Here is a 27,169-nt window from a genome sequence, read left to right on the forward strand (position 1 = left end):
GCACAAGCAACAGGGATGACCGCAAGCTTGAGAATACTGTCAATGCACCTGTAATTCAAATCCTTTCAAATCCTTATGACTAGTTTTGTGGTCCAGGGTCACATATAAAAGCAACATTCAAAACACGATCAAGCATAATACATCAAATAAAGACAGATATATCCATACGTATACATATAGATACACAATCAAATAGATGTAAATACCCTCACAAACAATAAAAATAGAAGTTTATGAGACATACGCAGAAGTGAAATAATAAAAAAAAGACTGTAAAACAGGGAAACAATAACTTAGGACTTAAGTAATTAATTACTGTAATTTAATTACTTTTCTCTTGAAGAAGAATTCTGTTTTTTGTCATTTAATTATAGATACTTATGATGTAATTACATTAAATACTTTACAGACTAAACAGCAATTCTATAAAAAATAATAGATTTAACATCTAATATTAAAATGTATGTTTTTATTTTTAATGTAATCTTCTCCCTTTCAATACTTTGGTCAGTTCAAGAATAATTGATGAAATTTTATATTATTTATCTGAAAGCATTAACAGAGCAGTTTGATGTCTATCCTTGCATTGTTTAACTGGTTGAGGTTGATATGGATTTTAGTAATTAGTAATAAGTAATGCAATGCTTTTTAGAGAGTAATTAGAAATCTAATTACACTGCTGAAGATGTAATTAGTAGCTTGTAATTACTTACAATTACTTTTCTTGAGTAATAGATAGATGTGGCTTAAATACCTGTGAAAAATCAATTCCTTCATATTAACATGATAAACTGCATCATTTTAATAGACTTTTTTTGTTATCAGTAACGTCACAGTACCTATTTATGTAAGTTACAACAGGTGTATGAATATAGCACTTCTCTGCTATAGCATGGAATATGCATCCCCTAAATTAAACTTTTTTGCTCATTTGCTACATCAAACAGTGACTCAGCGATGAGTCATCCATGATTAAAATAAAGTGTAAACTGTTTCCAGACATGGCAGGGTGGCATAGATGCTTTCTTCAAACCAGCCATCTTCAATCACTCGCTTTAACCAGTCGGTGGTTCCACAACAGCAGGATTAGCCAATGTTTGGTGGCCTTCAAGGTCATTGCCGACAGACTCTTGCATTAAGTTTGTTTTTAACTGCCACTTTGGAGTCTCTCAGCGCTGGCAATTATAATGGCTGACATCCAAAAGGTTCATTTTATAATTTCATGGGAAGGAAGAGGTGCAATAAGTTCTTCTTTAAGTACCTGCAATAAATCAGATTTGCTGATGTCCAAGTTTCAGCAGAGTAGATTATGGTTTACATTTGGATGTAGCATATCAATCATGGCAGAAAATCCGATATATTAATTTCATTAAGCTGCCCGTAAGATGCCAAGCACCGGGTTCACAAGAGGACATGTGGGATTGGCTGAAAACTCCTCCTCTTAGTGAAACTGAATTTATTTGATTCTTACCACAAGCTAGAGGCAATGAGAAGTAATGACAAGTGTTTTTAAGGTCCCCGGCAAGAACACCAATACATTCTGACCGCTGTCAGGCGCGGATGAACATCGCTTTTGATAAAGGACACCTTGGGGGCCAAAACGGATTCCTCAGTAGGATGATAAGAGATTTTTGCACATCTATGTGTGGGGTGACAAACAGCACAAGGGATGAGAATACAGAAACGAACTGGGAAATGGAAATATTACATATAAAGGATATGCAAGGGATGCCTTTTTCATGCTCTAGTTAAAACAGTAGGGAAAAGAGCTGCAAACTGAATAAATACAGACATAAATGGACACGATAGGGTGATTAAAAAGTCTTCTGCCATTATGTGCTGATTAAAATGTCAAGCCTGTTTGCATAGTATAAAATTACCTAAATCCTCATGGAGACGTAATAGATTTCTGTGAGATGGCGTATTAAGTTGTTGAGATGTGCATATAATTATTGAGGATATAAGGATAACTGATGTTTTTCTAAATATTAATATGATCATACATTTATTTAGAGCTTAAAAAATGGAACTATCTCTTGAAACCATTTCATAAACACAAGCCGAGAACTCCGACTGGTTTATTAATAAATTACATTATGGCAGCCGTGAACACTGCTGAGGACAGTGTGACACCTATTATGTAAATTACAGCTGACCTCTCTGTGATGAGTGGTCTAAATTAGTCATTTCCAAAATAAAGAGGCAAGCAGTCTGAGGCTCTGATGTAGTATATTATTCAGTAGAATGTTTTACAGAAACTATTAATGTGTGCCTTGTGCACTGGAAATAGAAGTCAATTAATAAAGGCAACTAAAAACCAACAAAATGCATCTGCAGTTAAACAGTATTATAACTCTTCCAAATCTGGTCATTTGTGCTAAATCAGGAAAAGGCTGAAATCCATTCTGAAGGTTCCTATTATATCTGAACCCTTGACCATGGCAGTTAACCCTAGGTTGCCTCAAGAAGTGTCTATTTGATATCAAATTACCTCATCACAGCAAGGCTCAGAATGAATGTCACTGCTAAAAACTGCCCAGCATATATCATTTTTATGCCATTACCTGTCACTGTTTGTGGTTTTGCTTTGGTAATAATTCTAGGTTTTTAAATTCACTGCTCTCTGAAATAATTAAATTTGATTAATTTAGTTATGTTTTTGTATCCATGTTGAATAAACGTGTTTTTTATTTATTTCAAAAAGGTCAAACTATTGAACAGTAGTGTATATTGTTACAAAAGATTAATTCTGTTTTTACTTTTTATTTATCAAAGAATCCTGACAAGAAGGTATTACAGGTTCAAATAAAATATTCAACAGCACAGCTGTTTTCAACATTCATAATAAATCAGCATGAATGTTTTGAGCTTTGCCACCACAGGAATAAATTGTTTCCAATTATATAAAAGTAGAAAACTATTATTATAAATTGAAATAATATTTCACAAAACTACTGTTTTTGATCAAATAAATGAGCATAGGATAATTCTTTAAAAAAATATTATATTATGAAACAAAAATTAAAAATATACTATAAATAAATATACTGTATAATTGTCCTTACATGACATATCTTTCATATCACTGTGCGGTCTCTTCCTTCTTACATTAATAATTTCCTTCTCACATTAATAATTTAAACTCAATTCAATATTTAATGTCCATTTATTTATATATTTGGTAAGTAGCCATCTAATTGAGATAATGTACAGACAGCCAATCATTATGCTTCATTCAACCCCACACCTGCTTGTGAAAACTGACTGCGCTTTTTCCCTTGCATGTTTTATAATAATAATAACTTAAGGCATGTTCATTCTCTTTAATTCTTAAATGCGAAATAAAACTGAACATTTTAAAACAAGGTTGTTTTTACCCATTTCATTTGACAATATCAAGTTAGAATTAATTGGTAAAATGTCTGCTTTTAATGTTTTATTTTGTAAATAAAGTATTTTATTTATTACAGAATTATTGTATTACTTTTATTAAGTATTACAGACAGTTCAGAATGACTTGTTTGGAAAAGAAATGACGTGTACTACGGAACGCCAAAAGAGAATAAATACAAGATGGGAAGAAAATATAGGCCTATATATTTCAGTGCCTTCTCTTGCAATTATATCATTGTGTATTTATATTGTGTATAAATTGCGGGCAACAGGGAGCCGCTATTAATATGCGGTGCATTGAAATTGCGTTTGAATGTGCGCTGGCTTTTTACTTTCACTTTAGAGATTTGCAATCACACCAATGTTGCCAAGTCCGCAGTTTTCCCGAGCAATTGGGCTACTTTAACACTGTTGCCGCGGGTTGAAGCGACACCAATAACGTCATATTTAGCCCCTGAAATACGAATTTACCAAGGGAACCCCGACCAAAAAAATGTAACAATAATTTATTAATATTATCACTTTAATGTAACATGCTACCGCTAGCAAGCGCCTAATCATGTCCCTTTAGTGGTTACAAACGCTATTCGTTTTCTGCGCCTTTCCAATCATGAACTCACTATTCGGGCACATCCCTAAAAAGCACACTTGAGTTAATTTTTGATAATTTGCACAGTCACCTCTCTAATTTTGCTTTGGCCAGTTCTCTGGCCCACTGGCTGCAGTACTTTGTTTTGTGTTATTTATCCACTTAGCTAGAACCCACATGACAAAGTCCATTTGTACTGCTGTTAGTTTGAAGATTTATTTCCATTTGTTTTTAATAAACACTTTAGTATGTACATATTGTTCATACGCAGTTGGAAGAACAGATATTTTAGGAAGGGTAGTATAAGTTTTAGTGCTTGGTCAAGCCTAGTATGTCAAAAGCATTTATTGCCATGTCAAACTCTGAATTTAGCAGCAAATAATGTTAGGGACATGCAGTACTTTAATTTGACATAACAGCACTAGATTGTATCTACTTTCTACTGGTTGTCTGCAGATGATATATTTTCACATATATGTTCACTTAGAATTCTTCAAACTGCTAGCGGCCACTCCCTGTCTACAGAGGCGCCGCCATCTGTCCACTTGACTTCGTCCCTCTCTGACCTCAGTACATGCTAACCCAGACATCTGCCACCAGGTTTATATGCATTTCCCATTTACTACCAGCACGCACTTTCGTCCCTGTAGGGGAAAGTTAATAATGGAAAGCTATAAAGCAAGAGCCAAGGCCAGGTCTATGAAAAATAAAACACTTTTATGCCTTTTTTTTTTTTATTTATTTCTTGCATTTGGTGACATTTATTTGAAAATGCCTCAGAGTAACATATTTTGTACTGATTTTGGAAATACTTTTACCGTTGGGGAGATTTCAACAGTCCCTTACTTGTTCGAGGTTGGAGGGATTTTTTATGATCATGGTTTATGGCCAACTTCAAATATTTACAGGGAAAGTTATTGCACAGCACAGACATTTGCAAGCAGGTTTACTAGCTATTAAGAGCAAATGTTACTTGTTTTCACTTTTAAGTGTTTTTAACCTTTGCCCTAGTAGGGTCACGTAAAATATAGTAGTATAAGATCAATTTGGAGACCAATGTTTGTCACAAATATGGCTTTAAACAGTAAATTTGTTGCACTGCATACGTTTAAATCACTCCTTTTATTTGTGATGGCAATCGATGGCAAATTACAGACAAGGAAATACAATGATCAAATGACAAAACAAGCTGCATACTCTTTGAAACAAACAAAATATTGTACTTGATATTACAGTTAAATCAAACGTGCAGTTTACATTAATAAACTTAAAATGCCTAGCTGGGGTTTTCAATTATGTTTACATTTATAAATTGAAGATGAGTCAGTGGAGTCTTCCAGATGGCATACAGATATTTCACTCTGAAAAATGAAAAAGCAGAAATTACTCAAAGATACAATACTTGGAATATTTTTCCCAACCAGCAGAATGTTCAGAGCTATATGATCAAAAGGAAAAGACGTTTTTATATTTTTGTGATTTCTATAAATATTAAGCAAAAATATTAAGCAACGTTGTTTTCACAATTGATAATAATAAGAAAAGTTACTTAAGAGGCAAATTAGCGTATTAGACTGAATATCTGAAGGATCATGTGACACTGAAGACTGGACTAATGGCTGCTGAAAATTCAGCTTTGCATGCATGAATAAAATGCATTTTAAAATATATTAAAACAGTGACTGTAAATTGTAATAATATTTTACAATTTTAAATGCAGGTGAGCAAGAGACTACTTTCATAAACATTGTTTTACCAACCAAACTTTTGAACGCCAGTGTGTATATACGGTATATACATATTTATTTAATTTACATTGATGCAGAAATTTATTTATAGATATTCAGTGTATAGTAGCTCAACTTCTACGTACACAAAGTCAAACCACAGCTGCTGTTTTCACATATATTCTGACAACATACCTAAGATTGTCAGCTGTGTGCTGCATTCGGCACGGCCTAAAGAGTTTTCTGCCACTACTTTGTATTCTCCATTGTCTTTGGCACCGACTCTCAAGATGAGCATGGAGCACACTCCACAGGTGTTAGTGATGTAGTAGTTGGTGTCAGTGTTAAGGCTGATGTTGTTGCGGTACCAGGTGACATGAGGTGTGGGGTCGCCTCTGACCGCACAGCTCATGTAACACTCATATTTCTCTGGGGTGGTGTGTGTCTTCAGGGGAACCGTGAAAATGGGAGCGGAGTCAAAGTTGCAAGTTTTGGAAGGAGCTAAGTTGAGGCTGAACTTTTCTGCAGAACATAAGAAAACAAGTTTATTTACAGCTGAAGTTTAAATTCACCTTGCAGAATCTGCAAAAATGTTAATTATTTTACCAAAATAAGAGGGATCATACAAAATGCATGTTATTTTTTTTATTTAGTACTAACCTGAATAAGATATTTCACTTAAAAGATGTTTACGTATAGTCCACAAGAGAAAATAACAGTTGAATTTATAAAAAAAAAACCTGTTTAAAAGTTTACTTGATTCTTAATACCATGTTGTTGCCTAAATGATCCACAGCTGTGTTTTTTTGTTTGGTGATAGTCGTTCATGAGTCCCTTGTTTGTCCTGAACAGTTAAACTGCCCGCTGTTCTTCAGAAAATTCCTTTAGGTCCCTCAATTTCATCTTTTTTTCAGCATGTTTTGTGTATTTGAACCCTTCCCAACAATGACTGTATGATTTTGAGATCCATCTGAGGACAACTGAGGGACTCATATGCAACTATTACAGAACGTTCAAATGTTCACTAATGCTCCAGAAGGAAAAACAATGCATGAAGAGCCAGGGGTGTAAACTTGAACAGAATAAAGATGTGTACACTTTTCTTTCTTTGCCTAAATATCATATTTTTAGTTTAATTTAGTACTGCCCTTCAGAAACTACAAAAGATACTTACATGTTCTCCAGAAGACAAAATAAGTTAAATCTGACCTTCAAATTCCAAAAGTTTTCACCCCCTGGTGCTTAATGTATCGTTTTTACTTTTGATGTATTAGTGAGCTTTTGAACCTTCTGTAATAGTTGCATATGAGTCCCTCAGTTGTCCTCAAAATCAAAAGATGGATCTCAAAATCATATAGTCATTGTTGAAAAGGGTTCAAATACACAAAAATGCTGAAAAAACAAAGAATTTGTGGAACCTGAAGGATTTTCCTGAAGAACAGTGGGCAGTTTAACTGTTCAGGACAAACAAGGAACTCATGAACAATTATCACTAAAAAAACAAAAAAACAAAAAGCAGCTGTGGATCACAGGAACACAGTATTAAGTATATGTAAGCTTTTGAACAGGGTCATTTTTATAAATTCAACACTTATTTTTTTCTATATGTAAATGTAAAAAATAACATGCGTTTTGTATGATCCCTCTTGTTTTGGTAAAATAATTAACATTTTTCAGATTCTGAAAGATGTATGTAAACTTTTGACTTCAACACTAATATTCTATAAAGAGTAGACCGAAGGAGGTAGAAGAGTCAGCTAGCTCACCTTTCTTCCTTACAACGCCCCATGTTAGGGACTCAGATGGTTCTGAGAGGCCTATGTCATTTTTGGCATACACACGGAAGTTATATTCCCTTCCTGGCATGATGTTGACTGCTGTGAAGTTGTTGTTGAATAAGCGGTCTGCAACTGTATGCCAGGTTCGTTTGATGGAGTCTCGTTTCATCACCATATAGTGCAAGTGATTATCTCGTTTTTCATCAGGAGATGGTTCCCAAGAAACTGTCAATGTGCCAGGGACATTTTCTTCCAGCTCCACTGGGCCAGGTGGCTTTGGATCATCTGCAAACATGCCAGGTATCCACACAATCCATAATGTTCCTTAATATTATTTTAGAGATTTTGCCAAGTAGGATGTGTTCCTTAATAAACATGTTTTCCTGGAACAGATAATAACAACCACCGAAATCAGGGTGAAATTGCTGAAATCTCAGCACTTAGTCTAACCCTAAAATCTGATTGGTTGATGTTGTTCCAGGACGAACAAGTATGTTTATCCAGAGACACATTCTGAGTGCAAAATCGCAGTAAGCAAATGAGATTTCAGGCCTGATGTGGTTGGCTCTCTCACCCGTCACTCTGATCTCAACACTGAATGTCTCCTGACCCACTATGTTCTTGACTATGATGGTGTATATTCCACTGTCAGAGCGCTCAGCACTGGGAATCAGGAGCTGGGACATCCCATCTGTATTGCTCACGGTCACACGTTTAGACACAGGCATTCCATCTTTCAGCCAAATTATAGTTGGCATTGGGGATGCCTGCATATGAGAGTTAATATTTTATTAAAATCAGTAGGTAGGACATCTGAGGACAGCAAATATCACAATTTTGTTCTGTAGCATTGCAATACCTCAAAGTTTATGTTGACTCGAGCAGAATTTTCAGCTCTCACAACCATAAAGCTCTTCATTTTCCGGTTGGTGAAATTTGGCCTTACTGTAAAAAAAAGAGGTTGGAGAAATATCAAATTAATGTTGATGTAACAGTATTTACCGTAAAAAAATAGAATGCTAATTAAAAATGATTATTAAATATTTGAAACAAATAAAGCAGTAGGTTTTGGACAAATGCACATTTTTACTAGTACTATTTTCCAAAATTTTGATTAATAGTAAAATAAACAAGTATAAAAATAAGTCTTCATCACTTTGGATAAAAGCCTTTGTAAAATTCATAAATGCAATTTAAATTTTAAAATCAAGAAATGTAAAGTTTGTTCACACTGTTGGTGTACACATTATAAAAATATATTCAGTTTATACCAGGGGGAGGCATGGCAATGATGTAGTTGTCCAGATCTCGTGGTTCCCCATCACCTCCTTCATTGGTTGCAACCACTCGGACCCAGTACATAGCCATCGATTTGAGGCCAAGAATTGTATAGGAAGTTGTAATGAGTAGGTTGGAGTTGCAGCGACCCCATTCTGTGTTCTCAGCTGGCCTTAATTCCACAAAATAACCTTTAGCTTCATCCTGGACACCTTCCTCCTCCTTTGGTTTAGTCCAACTCAAAGACAAAGAGGTATAGGTGGAATCTGTGACTTTCAGGTCAATGACTTTACCAGGGGGTTCTGAAATCCCAAATTGAAGTAGAGAAAGGTCAGGGTAGTTCAGTTGTAAAATTATTATTTTTTGTCTTTTTCCTTTGTGCTTTATTCCAGCAGATTTTGAACATCCGGCATCTTGTACCATAAAATGTGTCAATGTGATAATCATTTGAGTGTTGTTGACTTACTTTTTGGATCTCTGGCTATCACAAATTCAGAGGGTGTGCTTGGTTCACCAGCACCTGAGAAGTTGATGGCGGACACACGGAATTCATATTCCATTCCTTCAACGACATCTTTCACATCATACTGTTTGCCTTAAAGATGACAATGAGTAAAACAAGTGTAAGTAAAATCTAGCATGTTTTAAAGAAATCACTAAATGGCAGATGAAAAGCACTCTGAGATCTACAAAATGTGAAGAAAACCTTTGATTGGCTCATCAGGTGGGTTCACTTGACCCCATAAGTTGCTGCCCCGTTTGCGTTTCTCCATATTGTAGCCAACAATGTTGGTTCCACCGGTGTTAGTGGGAGGTGTCCATGCCAAAGTAATGCAATTCTTGAAGGCACTGACCACTTTGGGTGTAGATGGTGGTCCAGGATATGCTGTAACAGATTAGTCCTTTATATGTAACGGTTTCGGTGTTTACTTACATTTTCAGTTACATCTTAATGCTCTGCTCGAGATCTAAACACATGTAACGTCACCTTTGGTGCCAGCCTGGATGTCATTTGTCTCAAAAACATCACTGGTGCCCTCTGCAGTCACGGCCCTGATGCGATAGCAGTACTTCCTTCCATGATCCACGTCAGTGTCCTTGTAATGTGGCTCTCCGGGGATATTTCCAATTTTTGTCCAGCTGTTGCGTCCAATTTGGTTACGCTCAATGTAGTAGTTTTTTATAGGAGAACCACCATCATCTTTTGGGGACCTCCATTTGAACTCCACACAAGATGCTGAGGCTTCTAGTACTTCAACTGGTCCCATTGGGTTAGTGGGTTTATCTGAATTACAAGAAAGAATATTGTGTTCTTGATTGTGTTTGTAGAACGTGCTGTATACAAACATCTTGTGGATTATAAATTGGATTATATTTTCAAATTCCATTGGCGACAGGTTATTTTACATTCTTTTCTTAATTACATGTGAATGCTACATGGCTTTTCAAGTACCAACCTAGAACGATGAGTCTTGAAAAGGCATCAGTGGTTCCAAACTCATTTTTAAGCTTCAGCTTTATTTCTCCACTGTCTTTGCGTTGACATTTCACAAGTAGAAGGCGACTATGACTGTCTGACTTCTCAATCCTGATGTGATTATCATCAAGCATCTCCTCGCCCTCATTGTACCATTGCACTTTCATTGGCTCACGACCTACAAAGTCCATTTTGAAAGTTGCATTTTGGCCAACCTTGATTATCACAGGCTCTGAGAATTTAGCCAAGTCATCTTGATTCATCCTTGGTGGATCTGAAACACAGTATACAATAGAGTAAGTTCCTGACTTACCAGAAAATGCTACTCTGTATGTTGTACATGCGATGTTAATTACCTTCAATGACCAGCATCGCCTCAGTTTTACGTCCATCTGCCTCAAAGCGGTACTTTCCACTGTCATCCTCTTTGCAGTTTGAAACAATTAGTTTATGGACAGCTCCATCTTTGACGATCTTTAGATCATCTGTGGCTGTTATCTATATACATATTTCAACAGAATTATTACTTACTAAATACAATCATTGTGTATCATTAATTATTACACTGGGATTTTGAGCATCAGAAACTGTGCTTACCTCCTTCCCATCCTTGTACCAAATGCCATCACATTTTTCACTGCTGAGTTTGCACATCATTTCAGCTGACTGACCAATGATGGCATGAACATCTGACAGTCCACTGGTGAAGTGAACTCCTGGATCTGAACAACAGGTACTAGGTTATATTAAACTTAAACTTATATCTTCAGTAAAATGATGCACTGGCAGGATCTACAGAAAATAGGGGTGGTTGTCGCATATGAATTTTTCTGCTGATGCAAATGGAACACTGTCCTAAAATACTCAGAAAGTGTTTCCCGCATTACTGTTCAGTGTGAAAAATGCTGCACGACCAAAGAAGTCTCGAGCAAATAACTCTATTCTGTGTAAAACTTGCAGCATGTCTATTAAAGCCAGAACCCCATTCTTTTTAGTGAAGAATAAATGTACAACCACTCAAGTCTGGTTCTCAAGTGAATGACTCTTTTGAATCCTTTCTGTTTAGTAAATTAAAACCATATAGCATGACTAACATCCAATTCCCAAGTTAATGATTCATTTGAGCCATTTCTGTTTAGTCAGTCAATAACATATAACTCGACAGGTGAAGTCTTATTGTCGAGCAAATGTTTCTTATTTCCCAAGCTATTTTTATAAGCTATGAAAAAATGGAAATGTAAGTGGTAATCACTATCAGCAATCTTACCGATAATGGTGTCTGGGACCAAGGGCCCAGTCCTTACTCTTTTTCTTGACGCCTCACTGGGTGCCTCTTCCTCTGGTGGTGATGGAGTAGCCTCTGGTTCCTCTGGTTCTGGGTGTTCCTCCTCCACCTCTGGCTCAGGTTCTGGCTCTTGTGCAACGCCTTCAGAGTCTGTCTTGGGTTCTGGTTTAGGCTTGGGTTTGGGTTTAGGTTTAGCCTTTGGTTTTGGCGGTTCTGGTGCAGCAGTTCCTTCCTCTGCTGGTTTCTCTTTCTCTGCTGGTTTCTCTTCCTCTGCTGGTTTCTCTTCCTCCTTGGCAGCAGCCTCTTCAGCCTGAATCTGTTTCAGCTGCTCCATTCTCTCCATCCTCTCCTCGCGTTCCTTCTGCAGTTTCTCCTGTTGCTCTGCCGCGATCCTGATCAGGTCTGCGCCTCCACCTCCTGCTTGAGTGGTTTTGCGTGCTGCCTTCTTGCCCCTCTGGTTCGGATCTGGGTCAGCTGTTCCAAGGACAGACCCACATAGGAATGAGGTGTTAATATTCTGGTCATTGAGTGGAAAACTTGCTAGATGTCTACATGACACTGCACACGTACATCCTTCTCTCAATGATATAATGGACATAAATGGCCATTTGAACAATGCAAGCAATCAGTTTTCTTTTGTGCTCAGTATTCATTTATATTTAAAGTATTTTATTGAAATTGTCAATTTTGCGGATTCAGAATGAATGATTTATTAGTGCTTGTCAAGTCGGTCCATACTGAAACGGTATAATTGCAGCAATCAATGTTCATTTAATTAGAATAATTTGAACTTTTGGCTGTGAACAAAAGATTCTAATTTTGAATTTATGAATGAAATCTACTTAAATCTACTCTGGGAGATAAATGTGTCAACTGCAATGATATAAGTTTATGAATATTTATCACATGGCTGATATGCGAGGCTCAGCACACTTTAACATGTTTATCAATTAATCTGATAAATGTGGGTGATGTCTGAATTTGATCTTACCCTCCACTATCAGCCAGGCATTACAGGACTTCATTCCAGCCACAGCTGCATAGATTCCTTTGTCTACTTGCATACAGTCCTTCACCACCAGCCTATGAATTAGCATGTCCTCTGAGACAGAGATGTCATACTTTTCACCCTGTTCCAGGGGGATGTTCTTGCCTAGCCAAGAGATCTTTGGGAACGGAGCAGATAAGACACACTCAAACACGGCATCCTCTCTTTCCACAGCCTTCACTTCCTGAATCTTAACCAAGAAGTCTACCGCTGGAACTGTAAAGGTAGAGACAAAAACAAAAGCATGCTTTAACCTAAAAGTGTTCTTGATTTGGTAAGATACTGTATAAATGAATAGCAACTTTTAAAGGGATAGTTTAACCAAAATGAAAATTCTATGTTAATTACTTACCCTCATGTTGTTCCAAACCCGTTTTCAGAACACAAATTTAATATTTTTGATTTTTGATTAAATCCAAGAGCTTTCTGGCTTTGAATAGACAGCAACTACCACATTCAAGACCAGGAGAGGTAGTAAGGACATCGATAAAATAGTTCATTGAAGCACAATGAAAATAAAAAATAACAACTTTATTCAATAAAAATGTATGCCTGGTACTGTCGTGAATGCCTGTCGAAGGCCGAGAGGTTAGCGAAGAAATTATTAAAGAAAGTCATTATTTTTGTCTTCTTTGGACACAAAAAGTATTCTTGTAAATCCATAAAATTACAGTTGAACCACTGAAGTCACTGAAGTTTGACAATGTCCTTACTACCTTCCTGGACCTTGAATGTGTAGTTGTGTTGCTGTCTATGCAGGGTCAGAAAGCTCTTGGATTTCATCAAAAATATTTTAATTTGTGTTCCGAAGATGAACGAGGTTCTTACGGGTTTGGAACGACATGAGGGTAATTAATAACAGAATTTTCATTTTAGGGTGAACTATCACTGTAACTAGTTGTCAGCATTCCTCAGTTGTCAGTTTTCCCACATGTAAAGGAATAATTCATTCAGAACTGAAAATTCATATGTTCACACTCATGTTGTTCTATCTCATTGCATTTTCTTTCTTCTCTCAAACACAAAAGGAGATATTTTGCATGAATCTCCATGCCAAATACCAAATTGTAAAACGCTGTTGACTTATAATGTTCTCCTTTTTGAATGTTTTGAATTTTAATCCATGTGCAGATGAAATTCGAAAGCTAATGTGTTGATTTTAGTGTATAATTAATAAGTTAAGTTTCAGGTTGTTCGACACATATGTTTAACATTTTAATTGTATGGAAAGTTCAGGCATTCTTCAAATTGGAATTCCCAGAAGAAAAATATTCTTAAACATGATGGAAAAATATAAAGTTGAGTAAATGCTGACAGAATTTTGTCTATCCTTTTGATGTTATACGTTAATGTTAAACATGAAGTGGATAGCTGTATGCTTAAAGCTCACTTTTAAAGTCAGTGGAGAAGACATTGACCCCCTCAATATCGACTTGATACAATCCAGCATCTTCTGCACTCAGACCATGTACGCTAAAGATGAATTTCTTGCCAACTTGACGCAAACAATGCTTCTCATCGGTATCGGAGGTAAATGGAACCATAACACCATCCTGTGACAAACAAAATGCAGATATGTTTTGCAAATTAACTAAAAAATTTAAAATAAAAGTAATCAAAAATGTGTTTATTGCTTAACCTTGAAGAGGAAGATTCTGGCATTGGGATCTTTGAGATCCATCTCAAATTCAAATTCGGCACATCCGGGCGTCTTGATTTCAATGTGTCTCAGGTTGCTCAGGTGTTCGATGTACTGAGGAAGTTAAAAATACACTTTCGAAACTTTCAAAAGACACCCCAGAGGCTAGATTTACACAGGCATTTAGCACATGCACTTCTTGAGCAAAAATAGTAATAGAGACTGGTGAGGTATTTCACACATCACATTCATTTCCAGCGCCGGTGTATTTACGTGTTGAAAACTATGACATTTATTATTTTGTTTGATGGATTTGGTTAAGCCTTAGCTGAACTTTTAATAAGGTTCATGAATATCCCTCAACAGTACATAATGATTTTTCACTGTTCATTTGAAACGCACCTGGGACTGCTGCTCTTCTATTTCCCTTTTCTTCTCGTTCAGTTTCCTCAACATCCAGCGAAAGTCAGTCACCCCGTATTCAGCGCAGATGCGCTCGTAGTCCTTTTTATCAGCGCTCAGCAACAGTTCCCAAAATTTCTCATCAACTTCTCCATCTTTCCTCTCCTCCTTTTGTTCGGCTCTGTGAAAACGCAATACGCCGTGAATACCCCTTCCCGGAACGACTAGGGTCAGGCTGGACACATGCAGCCACTTTTGCATTTCAATAAAAAAAAAAAAAAAAGATAAACAGGTCATTCGGAATGCTAGAACCATCATTGGTATGATCAGCAAGAACTTACCGGGTCCTCAGGGTCTTTTTTAAATCGGCTGCTGCTTTCTCTCGTTGCTCTGAAAATAAATATACTTGCTCTATTTATCTTTATTCTGCAGGAGAGGCTGCATTTAAAATATTTGGTTGTTTATTGCTTTTGTGATTCACTCAAGACTTGAATGCAGACAGACCTAATCGTGCCTCCTGCATCGCTTTGCCCTTCTTGAACCCAACTGAAAAAAAAAAAAAAAGAATTGTTTTTTTTTTTTTCAGCACAGCCGAGTCAGATAATTGATTCACTTGTTTTATTTGTACTTTCTGCTTGCTACAAATTTCCAAAGTACAATTGTTAGAGGTTTTGCACTGACCTTCAATCACGTTGAGTGTGACTGTGACTATAGCACGTCCATATTCATTACTTGCATAACATTTGTACGTGTCTGCTTGATCAACTCCAACATTTGGCATCTATTGGGTAATACAGTAATACTATAGGTTTTAAATAATAATAGAACAATAGCAGATATAAGAAAGCGGATGTAAGATTATGAAACAATACATGGATAAAAGTGTTTTTTAATGAAAAAATAATGGTGTTAAACAAGTTGCAGACAGTATGGCACCTGTAACTGATGTTCTCCTAAGATTGGATCGTAAGAAACAATGTATCTTTCAGGATCAGATACATCTCCGTTGTTTCGAGCCCATGTCACAGTTGGCGTTGGATCTCCTGTGATGATGGCTTTGAAAACCGCAAACTTTCCTGTGAAAGGGTTTAACAAAGTCGGTCAAGTACTTCTGAAAAACACAGTCATTATGTCTTTTCTTTGAGCATTAAAGATGCTTTGAGCTGTTTTACTGTACCTTCCTGAATAGTCAAGGCGATGGGTTTGCGGGAGAAGTCGGGATGACTTTTTCCTGCTGGGATTTCCTTCACAAACTGTGTGATCATTACTCCTGGGACTTTAGATCGCTTCTTAATGGCCACTGAGGAATGAAAAGAGAATTTTAAAAGCTGTGATACTTTATACATGAAATCAATAGATTTTGAAAAGGTTCTCAGTGATTTGCTGAAAATGTGTGGATGAATATCTACCTTGCCCAGGAGCAGTGGGTTCCTCTTCTTTACTTTTTGTAAATTTCATCTTGGCATGTGGGATTCAGAGAACTCGGTCCTGTGGGATGAATAACATTAGTTAGGCCAAAAAATCATTACAAGTATGAACTTTTTAACTGTTTTGCAGGAGTAGATCACACAAAATTATTTACAGAATTAATATTCTGTCATTATTCACTCATCCTTCTGTATTGTATGAGATTCTTTATTCTATAGGAAAACGATGAGAGATTTTAAAGTGTTTTTTGCAAAAGGAATCTTTTACTCTATTTTACACTCTGTTAACTTAAGAACTGCTGTAAACGGACCATTAAGTCAATGATTTTAACTCAATAATTGGATCAGAGAACAAATTGTTCTTCTGAGCTAGATTTTTTTTCTCCTCCTTTGAGCCACTGATTTGATTCACAAATCAGTCTAAACGATTCATTCACAAATTGGACTGATTTGTGTTAGTTTTGTTCTCTTTACTTTAAATTGCATGGATTGGTTTTGTGAAATGTACCCAGGTGAAAAAAGTGCACTTTCATAATGTACTTAAAGTGCTCTATTTTCATACACTAATTGCACTAAACACTACTTCTAAAGATAATCTTTAAAAATGTACTCAAAAGTGTACTCAGATGTGCTATTTTGGGACACCATGAATAGGAACTAACATATGCTTTTAACATACTATCTCTGTATTAAAAAAAAATATTTAGTTACCACTTGAACCTTTAAAACACCAGTAGGTTTAAGTGTACTACAAGTGGTAACAAAATATATTTTTTAATACAGAGATAGTATGTTAAAAGCTCATTTTAGTTCACATTCATGGTGTCCCAAAATAGCACATTTGAGTACATTTAGATGTTTGTGAGATTACCTTCAGAAGTACTAAAGAATAATTTTTAGTACATTAAGTACAAAACTAGTCTGTAAAAATAGAGCACATTATAGAAGTGCACTTTTTTCGCCTGGGTATTTTGTGTATTTCTGCTGTCCACAGAAAAATAATACATTTGAAAGATGTAATAACTTTTCAGTTTCATTTTCGTTTTTGGAATTCACTGTGAATTCAGGTCTTAAAGCGTATTTGTTGAGGTCGATGTGGTTAATCTTTCAGGTTTCGTGATTGTTATAAAATTAGGGCAAAGTTCCAGAACATATTGCTTTTGAAAAAGTGCTAGACGTAGTTCTGATGAGGAAGCATAATGAATTTTTTGACTCAGATCATGTCTGTTCCCTGAGGCAGGGAGCATGGAGCTTAGCAGCAGGGCTAAGCTAAGCGCTTCTGTCAGCTTTTCTCTACAGCAACACGAACACTCCAGCTGTCTAGAATGTAATTCATGGGCCAGTCACAGGAAGGAAAAAAAAGATGGCAACAGTGTCACTTACACCAATCCGCAACCTCGGGATTTAAGCAATATGTCTGCTACAGGAATGTAATGCTGACACATTTCGAGTAAATCTCATACCTCCTGAAGACTCTATTAGATAGGTTTTTTAGAATGAAAATAGAGACAATAATTGTGTCTGGAGGTGGTGGCTGTAAATTGTTAGCAAGAAATATGCAGCAATTATGTTTTCTTTGGATTACAGCTTAGGTGTTTATTGAGATTTATTTATTAGTTTTGTTTTTGGTAAACTGATGAGTGGCCCTGATCTTACACTACTTGTGGCCATGTATATTGTATGAAAGACCTACAGTAAATTGAAATGCTTGAAACTAGATTCACAGATTTGCATGATAAAGATGGCTGCATTCTGTAGAGTAGTAATTTAAAGCAACGGTAAATTGAGGGCTTCCCTTCTCAATTAACACTTTAGCATGTGCCCACTGGTGTGAGTCAAGTAGCCCTGCATGTTTTTGTCTGTTATAGGTCACATACCCCATAAAACTATCCATCAAAACACCTCTGACGCACACTCTCACCTTAAATGCAGAGTGCCAACATTTTTCACGAGCTCCATTTCTCCATAATCTCCTATGATAGTAATGCTATTCCCACATGCATTTCATAACAGCTACATTAAAACTTTCATAAACTATGCCATCCTTTTAATATTTATGTGTAGCAGTTGCCTAGGTGATATGTTACATATGTGTGTGTGTGTATATATATATATATATATATATATATATATATATACATATATACATACATGCATACATATGTGTATATGTATATGTATGTATGTATATAATGCATGTATATAAAGTCTGGCAAACGATTAATTGCAATTAATCGCATGCAAAATAAAAGTTTGAGTTTGACTAATATATGTGTGTGTACTGTGTTGTACTTATTGTGTATATATATATATATATATATATAAGGTCTGGCAAATGATTAATTGCATATTAATTGCGGATATATACAGTTAAATATGGGTAGATACTGTGTGACAGAACATGCTATAATCATACAATTATAAATTAGGTGCTGATTTATAGTGTAAGCAGTACATCAAGATAAGTTTATCTGCAGACAGCTTCTTATCAGGGATAACCATATTTGTAGGAGATGAAAAATAGCCATGCCTAGCAGCTGAGACATATGATTGATTTATAAATATGCCCAAGGGAGGCCTGGAAAGGCTCTCGTGTCCTAAGATGTCAACCCCCCATTAATGGCAGCAAGTCTTCTCTTACTGCTTTGACATTTTTTATGTCAGATTTTATGACTTATTAAATGATCTTTTCCTTTACCCTGCTTACCCTGCTCTTACGACTGCCTGTGGTACTTTACAGGAGTAGAACTGTAGATATTGAGGTAAATTATATAAATGAGGTCTCATCATCATTGTCCATTTAGATATTTAGGCTTGCAAATGCATGAATTTTATGACATTCTGTATCAAATTAATAATTAAAATAATTTATATTGTGAACATGTTGTTTTCTCAATAATCCATGAATTCTGATCTATTTTCATCATTAAATGTTCTCTAACCCATTAAAAGTAATTGCATTCCAGTATAATTGACCAGAAATCTCAGAGTTGCTGGCTGTGGAGTGATGTGGGACCAATAAAAATAAGATAATGGCCTAAAATAAACATTGTTTACATTTATAGATCAATGAAAAAGCTGCATGTCACACACATTGCTCCAAACTAACAAAACAGATGGTGTAGCATCCTCTTATCATTGCATGATAATAGGAAACCACTTTGAAAGGAATAGAGACCATCCTGACAATTTTTTTGGTCCCAACAGATGTCTCTGTTCATCTTTCTGAGAGCTATTCTGGTGGGAATCAGACGTTTTCATTTCTATTTGTGTTTAGAAGTAATAATCACACAGTGAAATGCCATAAAAAACATATTTTTACCCACTGGCTAAAACAATAATTACACAGTCAATACTGTACATGCTATTTTTTATGTAAATTAATTAAAGATGCAGTCCAAATGATCTTCTACGTACATAAATAGCACAAAATCAGTACATAGTTATGGTCAAAGCATGATATGCAGTAATCCACAGCCAGTTTAACACTTTATCCAACCCCAACCTATGCTAATTGGCCAGGTGCATTAGTCCTTGTGCATAATCTTGGTGCAGTGTAGCATAATAGTATAAATACTATAGATTGCATTGGCTACTTACTTTGAGACTTGTGCCCCGTGCTCTTTGTTCAGCTTTGAGTGCTGACTTCACCTTTGCGACCCAACTTGAGATGGTCCTCAAAGGTGTCCTGTTGCTCCTCAGGGGTGTTGGCTGAAGGATAAGCTTACCCATGAGTACTGATCAAAGACACAAGTGTGATGAGGAACTGTGACTCCTCCCTTAGATATGGGACCAGGCTGGAGAATGAAGCTTAGAGGGTCTTATAAACTATCCACTAAAAACAAACACCAGGAGTTAGCGTGCGGCGCAGCGGTGACAGCAGAAGGAGCAGCTTCCTCCTGATGTGAGAAGGGTAAGCTTGTACTTCTCAGAATGATGTGCCTTGAACCTACTAATAATGCTGATTTTGTTTCTGAAATGCTGAATGGATCATATAAGACTAATCTAGCCTATATTAAGAAAACGAAAAAAGAAAACGTGCTTTGTTAATGCTTAATGTAAACATATGCAATGGTTTTGGAGATAAATTATGCTAAATGATTTATAGGTTGTGTAAAATTTTAACTGGCCAAGACTGATAATCCTGTGCTTGTTGGATACGAGTTTAAAGTTACATTGGTATGGTCAGGCCGGGACGTTATGGCCCATATATGGATCACAAGAGACAGAGAGGTCATAAATCATGATGATGTAGTGACTCTTAAGTCAGACATATACACATGAGCACATACATAACCACACCACAGGAGCACCGTACTGATGTTACATGTGCTGGACCTTGTCAGGCCATTTAAAAAATGTATTGGCAGTAAAATAGTCCAAATATAACAAGGACAGCATGTTCGGACTTTACTTCTATGTGAGAGTTTATGGTGACATCTGTATGCATTCATATGGGACTTCGGTATTATATTTCTCTCTAGCTTTGTCTGTTTCTGAATGGATGTGCTCAGAAAAACAGCTCTTGAGAATTTTAGGAGCATAGAATCATGGATTACTAATCGGATCATTGTGCTTTGAATTCACATACAGAGTAATGGATTTGTAATGATAAGATACAATAACGGTCAATACACAAGTACGCTGTTCAAAGAACCTGAATATTTTATTTACACCAAACCTTTTTTGTTGATAAAGCATATCTGAAGAAGCAAAAGCTTCTTTTACGCTTTTCATTTCCAGACAAGCCAAAAGAAAAAATGGATGCGAGAAATCAGCACTTTACACTTTTCCTTTTTTTACTGTAGTGTAATTGAATTTGTTAAAGTGTGAAAGAGCAGGATACATACACAAAAGCCAAGAATAAATAAATTAATAAATTAAATTGCGTACAAGAACAATAAAACCCCCCAAACCTGAACTAAACTGAAGTAAAATCATTGCCAAACAGGATTAGGTAAGCATGGCGTATTAAGCATTAGCCACCCAAGCAGCACAACACCAAGTTTTTTCTTTATGTTTTCAGGTTTTTATGCTGTTGAACACAGTAAGACGATATGTAGTTTATCACATGCATTTGATTCTACCGTTTCTGTATCATAAGGCCACACAGTGTATAGCATTTCCATGAGCTATGTTTCTGCAAAAATACTCAATGCTGTAGTTGTACAAAGGCCTAAAATCCAAAAAACAACAGTGATTTGCAAGCGGTATGTGTTGACATCCTCTCCTCATCAAGGTTTTATTCTGAAAAACAAAGGAAATATGGTTGAGGTGTCAGATTAAATTTATTCGCAGTGTTATGTATGAAATATTCTACACTTTCTGAATGTACTTTGAATAACTTATAAATATATTTAACTATTTGAGACCAAGTTATTCTAAGGATTTCTGAAGATATATTTAGAAATATGTTTAGAAACATTATACATCATATAGCTTTTAGTGGTGCATTGGTAGAATGTCATGTAAAATCGGATTCAGAATTATGTTATCATTCTGTCCCAGTAGTTACATTAGTTGATACATTAACTAACAATTAACAATTAATTTGTTAAAGTAATCTTTGTTAATGTTAGTTAATAAAAATACAACTGCTCATTGCTAGTTCTTGTTAGTTTAGGTCCGTTAGACCTAAAGATATAACTTTAGATTTTAATAATGTATTAATAAATGTTTAAATTAAAATAAACTAAGTGCTTAAGAAATATTTTATTGTTAGGTAATGGCAACTAATGTAGTTAACAAATGGGACAAAATGTAAATGTTATTAACTTACTTAAACTATTTAGTTTATGAGTCAACATACTTAAATATCTAAAATAGAAGTTTTAACCAAGTTCTTCTTAGCATTTCTGAATATATATTTAGAAGTATGTTTAGAAACTTTTTTGGTACATTGGTTGGATGCCTTGTAAAATTGGATTGGATTTAGAAGCATTTCGATGTTTTCATTTTGTCATTTAGTAACTTTTCTGAGTGGCATTTGCTGAGTTTCCCAATATTACTGCAGATCATGCAAGATCACCCTGTATTTGGATGGATCGACGCTTGTTTCTCAAACCAGCAGATAGAATGCTTGTTAGTAAAATGTAAGTGCATTGTTACTGCCAGGTCCAAAGACCACAGTGGTGGCCAGGATCTTCAGGAGTTTGTCTCCACATCATGAAAATAGATTGAAAGTGCTGCTGAATACGTAGTTATGTCAAGGCATTGGAAGTTATTAAGCATTATTAAATATAGTTGCAAGCAGCGATTACCAAGGTTCAAGTGCTTTAAGGCATTTAAGCACATATGAAAAAAGACTGTAACCAACTAAATCAATGATTTAAAAAAGCATTTTTGGCACATACATAATTTGCATGCTTGTTCAGAATCACCTGTCACATGTGCTCACCGGGTTTCGTGAAGTTTTGAGTTTTTGTTTAGGCTTTATAGGTCTTTGGGTGTATTTGGACTGGCCCCTTTTCTAAACGACCCCATTACAGCTTGGGGCTTATCATTTAACAAACGGTTTGACTGACTGCAGTGGTTCTAGAGGCAAAGTTGTTCGGAACGAGGAGGTCTGTGGTATGACACGAACATCCTGTGTACGTGTAAAAAAAAAAAAAGAAAAAAAAAGTGCAATATATAATAATATAATTGTTTACTCCCTTAAAAAATGCGGCCCCCGAGTGGCCAATTTCTTTCAAATTTCTCACAGACCTTTAGGGCTGTGAGCCAAACAGGCACACCGAGTTTTATTCCAATCACCCTCTGTTAAGCTTGTCTAATAGATGCTCAATATTCATCGGCATATAGCGGTCCTGTTTTTTTAAATAAGCAAATTTCCTTATAGATGCTTGTGACACTGCTTGGACTGCGTACCAATTTTCACGTCGATAGGACAAACAGCTGTGTAGTTATGGCCATTCTTATGTATTTTTCCCTATTATAGTGCCACCAAGAGGCCAAGATGAGCGACTTTTTTCACGTGACCATACATGTTGTGAGTTTGGTGAAGACATTTCATTCCGTTCAAAAGTTATAGCCTTTTTACTAAAAATGGCCCTGCCCCTTTCAAACGTTTTGGCGTCCTTTTGCGAGTCCAACTTTTTTTGATAATTATTGATATTCACTGTCCAGAGAATCTTCCTGCACTGGTTTGGTTCCGATTGGGCGAGAAACTTAAGACTAGTTAGCAAGTAGGTTTTTCAAAAAATAACCCAACATTTTGGATTCCAGTGACATAATACACTTGAGCCTGCAATGAACACTTTAGGAGTTATTAATGATTTTGTGCTTTTAATCTTGGTGTGAGTACTACCACCCCTCCAAGTTTCAAATCTCTAAGGCTTATGGTTTGGTCTGCTTGATCAGTTTTACACGGAGATTGCTGATCCTTGGCCATTCTAACAATTACAATAGGGTTTCAGCGCTGTGCGTTTGAACCCCTAAATATTGATGCTTTGATAAGGCAGTTTCATAAAAGTTCAGTTTCAGCTAAAAAAGGTCTGAGACTTATAAATGGTTTTACATAATAAGTAGATAATTATGCTTTTGGGAAACTAGCCTAGGGATAAAGTATGACTTATAAAATTGTACTTAGAGCTTTGGGAAACTCAGCCGTCAACAGGTGCTTAATGGTGTAATTTTCATCCAGAGAGGTGAGTTCTTCATGTAGGCCCTTACCTCTCACTGTGAGATTGGTGGTGCACTCTGCTCTTCCCAGCGAGTTCTCAGCTATGACTTTATACTCGCCCATGTCTTTGGCTCCAACCCTGAGAATGAGCATGGAGCACACTCCACAGGTGTTAGTGATGTAGTAGTTGGTGTCAGTGTTGATGCTGACGTTGTTGCGGTACCAGGTGACATGGGGAGTGGGGTTGCCCCTCACGGCACAGCTCATGTAGCACTCGTAGCCTTGTGGGGCTGTGTGGATTTTCAAGGGGACCATGAACCTTGGTGGATTCTCCAAGTTGCAAGTCTTGGACTCAGGGAGGTTAAGTGTGAATTTTTCTGCAGAAAATGGAAGGAGTTTGTTTAAAAAACAGTTAATTTATGCTGTGTACTTGACATGTCGGTGGGTGGGTCAACTGAAAGGTCAGTGTGCAGTGCATGTGCAGTAAACAGACACCCCCTAGTGGCAGAACATGCGTAAGACCAGAGAATGCATATTCTCAACTGGTGGATCGTAATCTAAAAATGGGTTACAGATCTGATAGGGTTGCGATAACAAGGAAAAACAATGCTAAATGCAAATAATAGAATGCAACTAACCATAAAATGTAACCAAGTATAGTTTGGGTAAAAAACACTTCCCATATTAGTTGTTGAAGGCACACAATTAAAATTTTTGGCACACATTCATCTGTCACTTGGCAATATGACTAACATATTATTATGACATTATGGTAACACTACAATACATTAAAGCAATTTGCAATACATTTGTTACAGTGTTTATTGAACTTTGTTAATGTTATTCAATAAAATGCATCTGTTGATTGTTAGTTTGTGTTTAATTTTAATTTTTAGTCCATTAAATAATATGGCAATACTTTACAAGGTTTTATTAGTTAATAACATTAATGTTAACAAAAACTAAAAAACGAACAATACTTCTATAGATTTTATTATCGGTTAGTATTATTGTAAACATTTACTTATGGATTATTAAAATTAAAAGTTGTGTTTGTTAACATTAGTTAATGGACTGTGAACTAACATGAACTAACAGTGAAAAAATACTTTTATTGTTAGCTCATTTATTTATTTTCTTATTTTATTCTTTAACTTTCGTAGTTAAGGAATGTTAACAATGTATTTAAAAACTGCCCATTTTTCTTATACAATATATGTTTATAAATTTGCACATTGTTGGTCCAATGCAGTTCTTGGTAATATTAATGCATTTTCAGGGTTTTTTATTTATTTATTTATTTATTTTTTACATTTATTTATATTGGTACTTTGTTGGGTCGCCACTTTATACATAAATCTGGGTGTTGAAGCGGAAAACAATTGAAAACTACTGAGTCAGCCAACTCTGCTGCTGTTCACTTGAAATATTCTCATCATAAACCAGTTTATAAACGGCACAGTCTATTTACTGTACATTTGACTGCAAATGACCAACTCCACCCACCAGTGCTCAGACATTTTATCCTTATTACAAGTAGTATTTTACTTATACCTTATGTGAATAACATCTGTCACTTACATCTGTGCACTTAGATGCTATTTATTGCTATTTATATTTGGTGCATACAGTATCTACAACTATGCCAGTATAAATAGCATTTACCATTTTTACACTTTTGAACTACCCCCATATCACAAACCTTTCTTGCGTGTGATTAGCCATTTTGGTGTCTCTGAAGGGTCAGACAGGCCAATGTCATTTTTGGAGTACACACGGAACTGGTATTCTCTCCCTGGCATGATGTTACAGGCTGTGAAACGGTTGTTGAAGATACGGTCTGCTACAGTGTGCCAGGTCCTCTTGCTGGAGTCTCTCTTGGTCACCATGTAATGCAGGCGATCATCGCGTTTCTCATCTGGGGATGGTTCCCAGGAAACTGTCACCGTGCCCGGAACGTTCTCATCCAACTCTGTGGGGCCTGGGGGCTTTGGCTCATCTGTACCAAAACAATCAGTCGTAGTTCATCAGGACTGGCAGATCAAGGTTATTAGATGTGCATTCCTCTACAGAGCAAGCATGGTTGAGTATATTGTTTTTATAACTGCGTATAAATCTACACTGCCATTTAAAAACATTTTGTTGAAAGAAATTAATACTTTTAATCAGTAAAGATTTTTACTGTTTCAAAAATGCTGTTATTTGGAACTTAAAGAAGTCCACCAGAACAACAATTTACAGATAATGCACTCACCCTTTTGTCACCCAAGATGTTCATGTCTTTCTTTCTTAAGTCTTAAAGAAATTCTGTTTTTTGAGGAAAATATTTCAGGATTTTTCTTCATATAATGGACTGGTATGGTGCCCCGATTTTGAACTTCCAAAATGCAGTTTAAATGCGGCTTCAAATGATCCCAAATGTGGTTGTAAACAATCCCTGCCGAGGAAGAAGGGTCTTATCTAGCAAAACGAATGGTTATTTTCATAAAAAATAATACAAATTATATACTTTTTAATGTCAAATGCTTGTCTTGTCTTGCTCTCCCTGAACTCTGTGTATTTTGACTCAAGACATTTAGGGTATGTTAAAAAAAAAAACTCTGATTGTATTTTCTCCCTCAACCTCAAAATCGCCCTATATCGCTGTTTTACCTTTTTTGGTAAGGGTGTTTGATCTTCTTTGCATTTTCACTTTGCTGGGTTGGAACTTCTGCAGCGATGTAGGATAATTTTGAAATGATTTGAGGCAGTTGAGGGAGAAAATACGATCAGTTTTTCGATATACCCTAACTGTCTTGAACCAGAATACACAGAATTCAGGGAGAGCAAGACAAGACGAGTGTTTGAGATTAAAAAGTATTTAAATGGGTTTTTTTAATAAAAATAACCGATCGTTTCGCTAGATACGACCCTTCTTCCTCAGCTGGGATTGTTTACAATCACATTTGGGATCGTGTGAAGCTGCATTTAAACTGCATTTTGGAAGTTCAAACTCAGGGCACCATAGAAGTCCATTATATGGAGAAAAATCCTGAAATGTTTTCCGCAAAAATCACAATTTCTTTACGACTGAAGAAAGAAAGACATGAACATCTTGGATGACAAGGGGGTAAGTACATTATCTGTAAATTGTTGTTCTGGAAGTGAACTTCTCCTTTAAGAATAATCAGAAAAAATGTAGCACAGCTGTTTTCAGTATTGATAATATTAGAAATGTTTCTTGCACACAAAATTGGCATATTATAATTTCTAAAAGATTATGCGATACTAAAGAGAAATTACTGAAAATTCAGCTTTGCCATCATTGGAATAAATTAAGGTTTTAATTATACTAAAATAGGGAAAAATTATGTTTAATTGTAATTTTATTGTATTCATAAATACAGCCTTGGTGGCTTTTGATTTTGTTAAAATACTTTCTACAGTCCCAGCTTAATATGTAGAGACTACAAGTTATTCATGAGATGATTTATACAAAAAATACAAGCACTGTGGCTCTGTGGTA

At 35.9% G+C, this 27,169-nt stretch overlaps 2 protein-coding genes across 4 annotated transcripts in view; both read right to left on the minus strand.

Moving 5' to 3' along the window:
* Nucleotides 1–5,228: 5,228 nt before the first annotated feature.
* On the minus strand, nt 5,229–16,160 carry LOC127167129 (immunoglobulin-like and fibronectin type III domain-containing protein 1). The gene is made up of 21 exons (XM_051112972.1): nt 16,026–16,160; nt 15,794–15,916; nt 15,553–15,692; nt 15,298–15,397; nt 15,121–15,162; nt 14,958–15,006; nt 14,617–14,797; nt 14,215–14,328; nt 13,966–14,128; nt 12,519–12,791; nt 10,840–10,964; nt 10,599–10,740; nt 10,223–10,516; nt 9,472–9,651; nt 9,232–9,360; nt 8,759–9,067; nt 8,347–8,432; nt 8,062–8,254; nt 7,476–7,772; nt 5,905–6,231; nt 5,229–5,343 (listed from the first exon to the last, which is right to left on the minus strand). The coding sequence occupies exons 1-21, from the start codon at nt 16,072–16,074 to the stop codon at nt 5,339–5,341; spliced, it is 3,321 nt and encodes a 1,106-aa protein (XP_050968929.1). The 5' UTR covers nt 16,075–16,160; the 3' UTR covers nt 5,229–5,338.
* A 4,525-nt stretch (nt 16,161–20,685) lies between these two features.
* LOC127166870 (immunoglobulin-like and fibronectin type III domain-containing protein 1) overlaps nt 20,686–27,169 on the minus strand; it is a 32,232-nt gene continuing 25,748 nt past the window's right edge. For all 3 annotated transcript variants that reach the window (XM_051112497.1, XM_051112498.1, XM_051112495.1), the window contains 3 exons: nt 25,367–25,663; nt 23,715–24,041; nt 20,686–21,290 (listed from right to left, as the gene is read on the minus strand). In XM_051112497.1, the coding sequence (XP_050968454.1) occupies nt 21,286–21,290; nt 23,715–24,041; nt 25,367–25,663 (629 nt within the window). In that variant the 3' untranslated portion in view covers nt 20,686–21,285. The remainder of the gene's footprint in view (nt 21,291–23,714; nt 24,042–25,366; nt 25,664–27,169) is intronic.

This window comes from Labeo rohita, chromosome 6 (genome assembly GCF_022985175.1).
Source record: "Labeo rohita strain BAU-BD-2019 chromosome 6, IGBB_LRoh.1.0, whole genome shotgun sequence".
NCBI classification, from domain to species: Eukaryota; Metazoa; Chordata; class Actinopteri; order Cypriniformes; family Cyprinidae; genus Labeo; species Labeo rohita.

Bases quoted from the DNA above. Each gene is read 5' to 3' on its own strand.
- LOC127167129 (XM_051112972.1), bottom strand. From the start codon at position 16,074: ATGAAATTTACAAAAAGTAAAGAAGAGGAACCCACTGCTCCTGGGCAA. The intron at 15,163-15,297 runs GTCAGTGCAAAA...TTTTTTTTTCAG, and splicing joins CACACTCAACGTGATTGAAG to TTGGGTTCAAGAAGGGCAAA. The intron at 9,361-9,471 runs GTTTTCTTCACA...GTCATCTTTAAG, and splicing joins ACCTGATGAGCCAATCAAAG to GCAAACAGTATGATGTGAAA.